The following is a 13112-nucleotide window of genomic DNA, read 5'->3' as shown; positions in this document are numbered from 1 at the left end:
ATTTCTTCAGTTGTGATTTAACACTCATCTAGTATTTTATAAAAGCACTCTCACATTTATAAGCCAATTAGAAATTGTTAGGCTACCCATAATATGTTTATAGGTGTTAATTCCACAACCGATTTTATTTTCTTTCAAATACATATAATGAAAACTCCCACATCTCAGGAGGAAAAGATTGCTAAGGTACTAAATCCAGTATTTGCAAAATGTACACCAAGCATTTTCTACAGACATAACTTTGAAAACCTAAATGCCTGTGGTGAGTTACCTGTAGCCCAGCAGTTCTCAAAGTGTGGTTCCAGACCACAAGCAGCAACAGCAGTATCACCTGGAAACTCAGAAATGCAAATTATCAAGCCCCACCTCAGACCAAAAGAATTGGAAAGTATGGGGTAGGACCCAGTGATCTGCATTTTTAAGGCCCTCCATGTGATTCTGACACACTGAGGTTTGGGAACTGCTGATGGCAGTGGAGGGTGAGCAGGTGTCTCCCTTTCTGTGTGGCAGTCCCCCTTCTGTACATGCTTTCAGGGAAGAACTCTCACTGAGAGCCCGCACCAAGTGCTTGGTATGCATCATCTCCAACCCAATTTAATAATCCTTCAAACCAGGTAACCTTTTCCCAATTTTTCAGATGGGAAAACAAGGATGGTCAAGGTCACATACCTGCCTGGCAAGTGGATTTTGATCATGAAGTGGAAGGGGAGCATGAGCACGCACACATGCACACACACGTGCACACATCCCAAAGTCAAAAGCAAATGATTTGACTTGGGAAAATGTGGTTTTCAATGTTCTTCTCCCTCCCCTCTTCCCATTAAAGCAAGATTCTTTTCTCCAAGAGAAATGTTTTATGCATCTCCAATATGCTGGGACATTATTGTTGAAGTGAGGAAGACCCTGCTCCCTTCCATGCCTGTTTGAAAATCACTGGTGAAGTCAACTAACATTGCTGACTGTGTCCTCCGAAACAACCCCTGAACACCCCCTTAGGCCCTGTGCACCATTTTTGGGTCCAAAGCTTCTGTTTTCTACTCACCACCCCCTTTGTAAAGTTCTGGATATTTCTTTATTCCAAAGAGGCCTGTGATGTAGCGAGTACTCTAATATTTGATTTTTAAATAACAAATATAAATACTGAATAGAAAAGAAGACCTCAAAATTACAGGCATCTCTCAGCAAACTTAAAAGGCTGGACCTGAGGAATGTCAGTCATTCTGGGAGCTCCAGGGCAGGGAAGGGGGGCACAGGCCATGTGGACACTCTCCCAGCCTCACCTTGGTTAAAACGGAGATGAGAATCTCTGTTCTACCAACCTCATGGCACTGTCTGGAGGGTGAAATAAAAGAATATATACATGAAAGAGTCTTGAAAGTGTAACATAAGCACTACACAAAACAAAGGGATTCCTGACTTTGGATCAAGGAGACAAAGGGCAAATACGGGGGAGGAATAACTGCGGCCCAGAGGGCTGGCTGAAGCCAGGGCTGAGCATAGGTCTGAGAGGAGCTAAGAGAGCTAAGGGAAGAGTGCAGGCTCATGGAACAACATAGCAAGTCATCCCAGAGCAGAGAAGATACCACCAGCAGCAGAGACAAAAATCAAATTTGACATGTGAACAATTAAATTATTACATGTTCACTGTATCAGCATATGCAACTAGAGAGTTTTTTTTTTTTTTTTTTAGTTTGCTTGGGGAATTTTCCCTTAAAAGGATATATCTAAAATTAGGCACTTAAATATAAAAATCAAGTCAAAGGCAAGCCAAAAATTAACAGAGAAAACACACAAATATAAATAAAATGAGCAAAAGAACATATAATATTTCTCAGAAACAACAAAGCACGAGTAAAAGCACCTATTTTTCTAAGCATTGCTACCAGTTCAGAGTTAAACTTATGGATCCCTTACAATAGCTACATTAGCCTCAATTCTTAGCATCTGTCTTTTAATCTCTGTCTTCTAATATGGAACTTTACTGAGAAGATGTCATCTGGAATTAGATATGTGATCAAACAGCTAAAGTATTTTAAGTGATAACTGAAAGATTATTTTTATTCAAAATAGATAAATATTCACTCAAATCAGGTAAAATATCCTTCAAACTCAATTGATCAACAAACTTTCTTTCTAGACCATGGCTGTTCAAAGGGTACCTACCCACAAATAGTTTACTAGTCTATGATCAAATTAAATACACAAATTGAGAATAAGCATTTAGACATTTTTATGGCAACTGGACATAACTGAGTAATTTTATATCTGTTGATCTAAATAAAAAACTAGAGTTCGTATTATGTATTTCTTTTTCAGTTTCATTTTTCTAGTAACTCATTTATCTTACAAAAGTATCGCTCCAATAAGACTGGACATTTTAAAAAACTGGTCCTTCAACACTAGTGTGATGAGCAGCACTTCCCAGAAGGCACAGAAGTACAACCTAAGCCAAAGAAGGGCTTGGAATATCTCTTAGTGAAGGTCACCTCTCTCTCCCATCCCCAGCAACACTAATCATACTAGAAGAACCAAGTCCAGGCAACCTGTCACCTATACCAAGCAGGTACTACTGCAAAACCTTAAGTGATTGCTAGGTGTGTGCTCATAAGAAACTGTATTTCTGTGAAACCCCTGGGCTCCACTGAGCCCCTCTGATGCTGTTGGTGCCTGTCTTAATTTCAAATGCATGATTAACTCCAACTCATTCTATCCTCTTTTCTCTACAGCCAATCACCAAGTTCTGTCTCTTTTTCCATGGACATGTCACTGTCCTATTTCTGTCTCCTTCTGTTGGTGGTGGTGGTGGTGGGGTGGAGGGCCAACATGCACTCTAAACTCATGTGCCTTTTTTGTAGCAGGAGCAACCACCTACCTGGTCCAGCAATTCCTCTCTTCTTATGGGGCTATCAGCCCCTGACCAGAGAGGTCCAGGCAGAGGAGTAAAAAGCACTGATTTTGGAGCCAGGCAGGCCTAGGTTCAAGCCCTGCCTTCCCTTTTACTAGTCTTGGCTCCAAGGCCTTACCCTGAGCTTCTCTCCCTTGCAGGGCAAGGAGATTTCTATGGATAATAGAAATAAAGCACAGAGCCCACAGAAGTGCTCCTGCAGTAGCTACCATTATTAACTCATCACCATCACACCCTGTCTCTGATCAAAATGCTTCCATGGCTCCATAACAGCTACCACATCCAAGCTCTGTTATACTTAGCAACATCATGTGCCAACAGATGGCACATGGAATTCCACACTCACCATCTCATTTAACCTTGGTGCTGGCCTTCACAGCAGGTACAAACATTATTTCCTAGGTTTTAAGAAGAGGAAACTGGGACTGGATTAAGGGGGCAAAGAGCCTATGTTCCTAACTACACACTATCCTCTCTCTCTGCCCTTTGCTCCCCTCTACTTTCCAAGTTTTGTTCCAAGCGGATGGCACTGCTCTCCTGCTCCATAAGCAACCCTCCTCTACCAGTCTCCCTTGTCTTCTTTTCACAGGAATCCTACCCATCACTTCAAGTCCCAATCATCATTCTTTCAGCTTCTCTCCTTTATCTCAATTGTAAGTACTTAATGCAGTCCACACATTTCACATATAATCATTTAACATGATTATAGAATTATTTTATGTCTGTTATCATCAACTGCAGTAAAGTTACAATTATGAAACAATTTACAATAAAAACTCCTTTAAGGAACAGAATTTTATTAAACAGTTACAACTAAAAAAATAGATTTTGTTTTTTCAGTTTTGTGCAGGATTCAGCATAGACTGGTTACAAAACTATGGGAAGTTTATTTTTATGTTTCTTCATCCTAACTATTCCCAATTATCTGAGTTCTTAAACATGAATCGATGGTAGAGCCAATTTATCAAGAATTTTATAAATGTTAAGAATTAGACTACTCTATTTGGTTATCCTGTCCTACAGAGTATCCAGCATGTCACAGATGCATAGTACTTGTTAAAGGAATGAAACCATAATTCTGCTTCTGAATTTTTTCAATGGTAACTTTAAACCTTACCATTATGCTCTTTAGTCTCTGCCTAAGGAGTTACTGATTACAAATAATTTTTCAGTATCTCATTATACTTATTAGGTTCTCAATCTAATAAAAAAAATTAAACGATGGATTAAAAATACCCACTCCAGAAACAGGTGGTTACCAAAGCTTCAGTAAATAAGTACATATTATTAATTTTTATGTTTCTCTTTCCCTTGAGCTTTTAATCCTTAAAAATCCCTGGAATTGTTTTTATGATGAATACTGTTAAAACAGGGAGTCAGCTTAGTTCAATTAGCATGGCACTAATGTGGCTATGGGTACAAGAGGATGTGCCTTTCTAGCACCACGATGGGTTTGCAAAAGAAAAGTTCTCTTCTGGACCACAGCCCTCATTCAAGAACGATGCCCACCATGTTCCCTGGGGAGTGCAGTGATCCGACAGGAATGAGGAGGAGATGCTTAAACCTACTGAAGAGTTTAGCCTATCACAGGGAAGGCACTTGCAGCCCTAGCTCCCTACAGCTTGGCAGGCCTGCTCACACTGCTGGAAGGCAGGCCAGGGCTTTGGGAAGCCAGTCTTCCTTTTCCAGCAGCAGCTGTCCCCATGAAAGCCGAGGCATAGCTCTGAGATAGGAAGCCAATAGGAAGGCATGTGAGCAAGGGAACAAACCTTTTTGTGCAAACCTGTTACATGATACTCCCGAGTATCCAGAAGCATTTGATGTAACATAAAAAAGGATTTTAGACTCGGGGTGGACTTTACTTTCCTGAAATTTCACATCCTCCCTCTTCCCCATCTGCGGAGAATCACTGTGGAGAGAAGCAGTCCCACAGACTCTTGCTAGAAGAGTAAAAAGTCCTCACATCAGCATATCTAACAGCTGCCAAATGTCCAATCCGGATCGGAAGCCCACCCTGACTAGACCTGAAATCCTTCTCTTCCCTTCTAAGCTCATCCTCCTACACTTACAGTTTTCACATCCGTGGATGTCTCTCCCTCTCTCCCCTCAGTGCTGTGTCAGCTGGCCGACTGCCCTACATGGCACCCCCTGTTCATAGGAACGTCTCACAGACCTCACCCAGCCTTTCCTTTCCCAGTCCCCTGCCCAGCTGAGGTTAGGCCCTTGGCTCTGCACCAGCCTCTATCCATGTCATCCCACACACTCCGCTAGATTAATCTCCAAGGAGCCTTCAGTGGCTCTCCTACTGAAAAACCTCAGCCACTCGAAACACATGGCTGAACTACCTGATGTAGCATTCACAGGCTTTAATCACACCTGGCCCTTATGATCTCACTCCCCTTCTCACACTTGCCCCCAAAGGCACTTGCTCATTCACTGCCTGTGATTTGCACCTTCCTGCCTTTCCTGACATTCCTTCTACTTAGAATACCTTCCTTCCTCTAGTAGCCATGTGGCTCCTGCTCATCCCTTTCTGACCCAGCACAGACATCACTTCCCGTGGCATTCTCACTCAACCTGCACTGTGCAGCACTTATTGCTGGGTGCCACACTAACCAGCTGTAACACATTCACCGTAGTCCATATACTGTTAAAGTCCAGCTCCTTTCAAACAACAAAGGAGCCAGGCTGCTGAGTCACTGGAAGTCTGAATGTATTCATCAAAGGTCTCCATTACTGCCATTTTGAAAATTGGAAGAGGACTGAGCTGTGCTTTCTATTACTACTTTGTGACCACATCTCAGATGACAAAGTGACTGAGGGCTTATTTCCCAGGGCACAATGGATCACCAACTTCAAAAAATGTGGAACACCTGAGGCCATATATTAGACTCAGGATCCCCCCCAAAACTCCACATTACAAAGACTGTCACAGAGTTTGTTTGACTTTTGTGGGTGGTACTTTAAACCTAGTCAGGGTTGGGGTTTCCAAGTGCCTACTCATGAGGCTGGCCCACCTAGGCTGTCTATCCTGTTGAAAGCTGGGAAACACCAAAGCCTGCAAAAAACTGGCAAGTGTGAATGAAATTAGATTCTGACCACTCTAGGCTGAGTTATAATCATTTTTTGAACAAAGCTAAATGCACTATTAAACTAAAATCTTCTTCAACATTGTGTGAAATAATCACGGTACAATAACAAAAATACCAAATACTGTTTCCCAAACATTTTCACTGCGCACACTTCACAGACAGGTGAAAAGCTTACCATTAAAGTAGCATCAAGCAGTAAGACACTCCGCAGATGCCAATTCTACGGTCCAGCCCACCTGCCCTTGAAGTAGAAATAAACCATCTAATCTTGTGAAACACCCACACAATCCATCTTTCTCATACTGTTTCTTTTCTCAGCTAGATAGTTACCACCAAAATATCTGCATAATTGACATTAATGGTATTTAAAGGGCCTAAAACTTCTTTAAAAAGAAAGATATCAGGGCTAGAGATGTCAGCTATGCCTGGGATCATTTCTCCTAGTAGGAAGAAAATGTCAATCAATTGTATAGATTCAAGGACTTATTTGCCTCATTCACCACTCCGCCTCCTAACAGAGGGCGTGGCACACAGGAGGCATCAGTAATTATCTGCTATAGAAATGAAACTGTTTTTAAAATGGGAAGAAAACTAAAGCAACAGGAACCCAAAGAGACCTACATATCTACCTAGTAAATATGTAATTCTTTTGCTGACCAAAATCCAACTAACTGCCTTCCTTGGTGCCCACTTGTAAGAGAAAAGAACCTCATGAGCAAATACTGGTATGTCATTTAAGGTTCACAAAGCACCTTCATGCACAGTTCTTTTAACCCTTGTTACAAACCTGGGTGATGAGTACTACTGCTGTTTCCATTTTAGAAATGGAAAGCTCAGAAATCAGTCCTCAAGTGCAATCCAGTGGTGAATTCAAGACTTCTCAATTCCAACCCTGTGCTTTCTACAGCCCCAAGTTGCTATGGTGGAAAGTTGACAAGAGGACATCTGAGGTGTGGCACTTGGTTCTAAAATTCTGTCACTGTCACTCTACGCCCCCATAAGCTGAAGTGGGAATCAAATATCCCCAGCCTTGTTCAGCTTGGCCCAGATTTCAGCTTTACCTTCTCAATGCATGTACCTCATGGGGCTAGCTTATCAAAATGGAATTAAGAGATGCAAAGTCCCCAGAATAATGGCTGGCACTTAAGAGGTTCATGAGCAAAGCGCCTTCCCCTCCTTCCCTAGACATCTCTTAAACTGGAATTTCCCTTTCCAAATGTGAAGGTGTGTCATTCGCTACTTGTTTTACAGGCTTAAAAAATTCTCATTATACCTCCAGAGAAATGAAAATTAGGAAACCAGAAATATTTCTGCCCTATATTTCCTAGAGAAAGATGACAGCAGCAGGAGCCAAGTATAGGGTGTGTGCGCCTTCCAATGTAATTTCCTGGAACAATGCAGAAGCTTCCCTTTCCCAGTTCCCGTTCTCCCATCCTTCCCGTATGCGTAGGTCACACAGGGGAGTAAACAGCCCACGTTTGCTCTGGCACCCCACAGCCATTGCCTTCTTTACTGACCACAAGTTGTGGGCATGTTGCCGGCTAGCACAGTTCTCACAGGCTCTGCAGGGGGTGCCTCTTAGATGCCCAGCCTTGGCAAGGACAGCAGAGAAAGGGCAGGGAGATGGATGGAGGAGAAACAGGCAGGACAATAAGCCAAACACCATCCGGTCAGGACACAGGTGCACAATGCCACATTAAAATGAAGGTGTGCCACAACTTCATGACATTTCCAAAACGGGAAGAGGTACACAGTAGTCAAATATGCAAAATGAATTAAGTTAAATGAACTTTTCACAGCAACAACCTCCTTGGAATTGCTTGCTCTTCAACAAAGAAAGACTTCTTCTAGGAGCCAGGGAAAAACTCTTCCTTCGGAGGATCTGCCTGGGGCAAGGTGGGACAAAGCAGAGGTGGTGGGGCTGAGATTATGTGCCAGTATCTTTTCCACTTGCCCCAAGCTGTCAGTCAAGCATCTCCTGAAATAACTAGTTTCTGCTGTTACCATGAGTCATATTTTCCCCAAGGCAGCCGTCACTTAAAAACTGTTGGCTGTGTTAAAATCTGCTCCTCTTCCCTCAGAGTACTTTTTTTTTTAAATGAATTTAATAACCTGCTAAACCGCAACATCTCCCCTACCATCGCCTCACTTTCCAGAGCCGCTCTCCCCATCCAGGTCATCTCTATCACAATGTGAGTCACTACAAATGGCTGTTGCCATGCCCGGGTTTAGGCTAATGAAAAATTGATTTCTTCATTAAAAAAAAAAAACATGAATAAACATTAGATAAACTCAATGTGCACACATTCTAACAGAGTTCATCTCATTAAAACGCTGGCATATTCTAATGACCAAATTTCATTAAACCTTTCTTCCATATATGTACAGAAATATATTCCTATTACTGAGGGAGTACGAACATCTCGAAGGGAAGAAAAGGCAAGACGCCTTCATTTGTGCAAAAGATACTCATTTTAAATTCTTAAAATACATCTTTTTAAAAAGTTCCCCTGAAAGGATGGGGGTGGGGGGTGGGCCATCTAAGCACTTCTAAAAATGTTGTGACAAAGGCTGAACTAAAGGTCCTTCCCTGGCAGCAAGTAGTTCCCCTATGTGCTGCTGAACCACTTGGCTATTGTTTCTCTGACATTTAAGTGACCCGTGAGCTTGCTTTACTTGGCACAGCACAAAGATGATTTTTACACTTTCCAATTCAGGTGGTCAAGTCACATCAGCAAGGCGCTGCAGAAGAGCTCCCGCCCACTGCCTTGCTCAGCAGAGAAACCGCGGACTGGTGGGTGGGGATCTGCCCAAGGTTCTGCAGAAGGTAGAGCTGCCGCTCTTTAACCACACTGAGCTGCCATTCCCTTTTCATGCACCCAACATTAGTTGCAACAAATAACTTATGAATCTGCAACCTGAAATTTAAAAACTGACACTGATTTGTACAAATAACTTCACATCAAGCGACAACACTCTGGACCCAGGACAATGCTGTGTCTCCAAACAGGAAGCAAGAAAGCTAGAGAAGCGAAAGAATACTAAATATAACCCACACATTAATAAAGGAAAGCAGCCACTAACACAGGCAGCCCAAATACTCAATTTGTCCTCTGTAACCCAGGCCTCCGCTGACAAACACAGCCTCTAACTAACAAGGGTAAAAGGAGTGACCACCATGCTGAACATCAGAACAAGGAAAAGCCTTGGCTCTCCCCTTCATCCGAGCCTCTGTTGCATCTGCTTGGCACTGGAAATATTTTCATGCTCCATGTATGTCTATGTCTCATCTCCCCAAATAATCTAAATTTTTCTGATGGCTTAAGTGTCCTATAGGCCACCTCAGTAACAGCTACTTGAACATTTCTGATGGGCTTTTTCTTCCAAATTAAAACACTTTTTAGGCCCCTGAAATATATCAGGTACTGGGGATGGCTCTAGGCCTAACGGCAGTCAGCTTTAAAACATGAACTACTGTGCTCACTTCGATAGCACGTATTAAAATTGGAATGATACAGAGAAGCTAGTAAGGCCCCTGAGCCAGGATGACACACAAATTCGTGAAGCATTTCATATTAAGAAAAAAAAAAAAAAAGGACTACTGAGACTGGTACACATGAATATGAAGAAGCCTACCACAACTTGGCAATATATGTCAAAAGCCTCCTTGTCTTTCAACACAAATTCAACTCTAGGGATTTATCCTAGAAAATGTTTTTAAAGGTGAGAAAATTATTTTTAATAGCCAAAAACTAGATTATCCTAAATGTCCATCTCCAGCAGGCTGGTTAAATAACAACTTATAATATGGAATGAGAATATGGATGAACCTCAAAAGACATATTCTTGCATAAAAGAAGCTAGATACAAAAAAGTGGATACTAAATGCTCCTATTTATATAAAGTTAAAAAATGAACCTCCCAACGTTGATGTTGGGAGAGAGATTAGTCACCCTTGAGGGTGGGAGGAAGGGAAGGGGTTCCAGGAAAGCTTCTGAGCATGCTGTTTCTTATCTGGAGCTGATTCTACTTTGTGAAAATGAATGGGGCTTCATGCTTGTGATTTACACAAAAAAGTTAGTTGTGTGAATATCATTAGGAACCAAGATTTTGCACATAAAAAGATGCTGTTCTAGTTTGCTAGCTGCTGGAATGCAGAAACAGAATGGCTTTTAAAAGGGGGGATTTAATAAGTTGCTAGTTTACAGGTCTAACACCAAGAAAATGCCCCAATTAAAGTAAGTCTATAGAAATGTCCAATCTAAGGCATCCAGGGAAAGATACCTTGGTTCAAGAAGGCCAATGAAGTTCAGGGTTTCTCTCTCAAGTGGAAGGGCACATGGCGAACACAGTTTCTCTCTCATCTGGAAAGGCAAATGGTGAACACTGTCAGGGTTCCTCTCTCATCTGGAAGGTCACATGGAGAACACAGCATCATCTGCTAGCTTCTTCTCCAGGCTTCCTGCTTCATGAAGCTCCCCGGGAGGCATTTTCATTCTTCAACTCCAAAGGTCGCTGGCTGGTGGACTCTGCTTCTCATGGCAATATTGTTCTGCTCTGCTCTCTCTGAATCTCTCTCATTCTCCAAAACGCTTCCTCTTTTACAGGATTCCAGTAAACTAATCAAGACCAACCCAAATGGTTGGAGACATGCCTCCACTTAATCCAGTTTAACAACCACTCTTGATCAAATCACATCTCCGGGGAGATCTAATCACAGTTTCAAGCATAGCATAATGAATAGAGATTAGAAGAAACGGCTGCCTTTATAAAATGAGATTAGGATTAAAACATGGTTTTTCTAGGGTACATACATCATTTCAAACCAACACAGAAGCAAACGTAAAATCATTAATTTTTGAATAGGAAATATCAATATGAACCCATGACGCATTTTTTCTTAAAAAAAAAAATTCCAAAACATTTTCTAGCTCTGTCCATTGAAAAAGCATAAAAGCAATGATCAACTAGTAATAGGAATGACCAGTGTCCAGATTGTCTCAAATGTTACTTGCCACTTAAAGTAACAATGACTCCTTAGAAAAATCATTAATAACAGATGTAGAGGAGGACATGTACAAGATAAATCTGGAATATCTTTTTGTACTAGAAAGCAAAGAACCTATCAAAGACTACTGTAGTTGGACCAAAAAGACTAGAGGTAAAGAGGCTACCATTAATCAAAGAAGGGACAATTAAAAAATCAAAATAATACTGAATAATTTTCATGAAATAAAATAATATGAGTTCATACTAATATCAGTAAATAGCACAGAAAGGAAAGCTCTTACAGTAGAAAAATACCTAATAAATATAGAAGGAAGAGTTTGAACATAACCATTTTACAACCATCATAGAAATACAGTAAAGTCATCAACTGATGTTCATCAACTGATGTTATAACTCATGGGTGAAGCTTTGATGTCAACCAGAATAATTATATAGCCTAAAAGTATCCCTTTCCCACATACTACATATCAGTTACAAAGGGAAAAAATGGAACTTTATGATAGATTAATTTAGAAAACAACCATTTTTGGGACAATCAACATCATGGGCTTCCTGACAGGTTGTTCTCGAGAAGAAACAATATCAACTCTGCAATATTGTGCCCAAGATGCAGAATATGAATCTAATCATGAAAAATATCAGATGAATCCAAATAAAGAGATATATTCTATAAAATAAGTGGCCCAAACTCTTAAAAAATGTCAAAATCATGAAAACAAGAAAGGCTGAGGAACAAGTCCAGACTGAAGGAGGCTAAAGAGACTGCAACCAATTGTACTGTGTGAACTGGACTGGATTCCAAACTGGGGGTTGGGGGGTAGGGGGAAACTACTGAAGGACATTAAAAGATATTACTGAGGGAACAACTGGTGAAATTTTAATGTAGTCTGTGTATTAGGTTAGAGTAATATATCCATGCTACATTTCTGATTTTGATAACTTACTGTGGTTATGTAAGAGAACGTCCTTATTCTGAGGAAAGAGAAACTGAAGTTTTTATAGATAACTATAAACAGGGCATGATGTCTGCAAATTATTCTCAAAATATACACACACACACAATTAAGAGCGTGCGTTATGCAAGTATGCCTATGAGCGCCCCAAAGGTAAGGAAAATGCAGTAAATTTTAAACAAAGGGTGAATCTGGGTAACGGATATCTGAAAGTTCTCTGTACTGATGTAACTTTTCTGTGAGTGTAAGGTAATAATAATATCAAAATTAGCTTTTTGTGTATTTTTTTAAAAGAAGAGACATGGTGTGCATGAGTAGTTCAATGGTAGAATGCTCACCTGCCATGCAGGAGACCAAGGTTCGATTTCCAGCCCAAATTAAAAAAAAAAAAAAAAAAAAAAAGACACATTTGAGAAGGCATGCAATGTTTAGAAACTGATTTGAATAAGCCAGTGGTTAAAAAAAATGAGATAAAACTATGCAGAACTACACACACACAAATCAATGCATCTGAAACTAGTGATACCTGAATAAATTCTCTGAACTGTATTAATGTCAGTTTCCTGTTTTGATATTGTACTAGTTATACAAAATTGGGAAAGCAGGGTGAAGGTATAGTATATGAAACCACCTTGTACATTTTTTCCAGCCATCTGTGACTCACAATTTTTTCAAATTAAAAAGTTAAAAATGAACATATTATATACAATAAAAAGACACATATACACCAAGAAACTGTAAAGAATAGTATGAATATTCAATAACACAGACTGTGTTCAAATGTTAATATTTGGCATATGAAAATGTAGTTTCGTTACCAGAAATGGTAACATACAAAAAAGGCTAAGGATCCAAACACTGGCAGGTCCAGAGTCGTGGATTAAAAGGCAGTCTTTACAGTGATTTAAGAGATATTTTCTGGTCTCTCTTTTATGTACGGTACTGCTTCAAGCCTTGTCTTTAAATCTGAAGGGATATAGTAACAGTAAGGAAAAAGCACACCGAGCCAGCCAGAACTCAAGCTGTGCTAGATCAGGCAGGAGAAAGGGACTATGCAGCTAGCATTTAAGCCCAGGACTGTTTCATTCCAAGACCACATGCCTTCATTATATGATTGTTTCTGCCTGATTCCATAATAAAGAGCTACGTTGT

General features: G+C 40.6%; 1 protein-coding gene and 1 non-coding gene across 15 annotated transcripts in view; one reads left to right on the top strand and one right to left on the bottom strand.

The window, feature by feature from the left end:
- The window catches only part of WDR20 (WD repeat domain 20), a 103138-nt gene that overhangs the window by 22969 nt on the left and 67057 nt on the right, over positions 1-13112 (bottom strand). For 3 of the 14 annotated variants that reach the window (XM_077123609.1, XM_077123598.1, XM_077123599.1), the window contains exon 2: positions 1281-1332. The exons of 10 other annotated variants lie outside the window; for them this stretch is intronic. In XM_077123609.1, coding sequence (XP_076979724.1) covers positions 1321-1332 — 12 coding nt within the window. In that variant the 3' untranslated portion in view covers positions 1281-1320. Of the gene's footprint in view, positions 1-1280; positions 1333-10281; positions 10362-13112 lie in introns of all 14 variants that reach the window. One more of the 14 variants, XM_077123608.1, reaches the window with a different exon arrangement.
- On the top strand, positions 9476-9577 carry LOC143652772 (U6 spliceosomal RNA). The gene has a single exon (XR_013160834.1). It is a non-coding gene; the product is annotated as a U6 spliceosomal RNA (small nuclear RNA).

The sequence above is a fragment of the Tamandua tetradactyla genome, chromosome 12 (assembly GCF_023851605.1).
Source record: "Tamandua tetradactyla isolate mTamTet1 chromosome 12, mTamTet1.pri, whole genome shotgun sequence".
In the NCBI taxonomy this organism is placed as follows: Eukaryota; Metazoa; Chordata; class Mammalia; order Pilosa; family Myrmecophagidae; genus Tamandua; species Tamandua tetradactyla.
The sequence above is the reverse complement of the archived record's forward strand: the minus strand, read 5'-3'. Positions and strand labels throughout refer to the sequence as shown.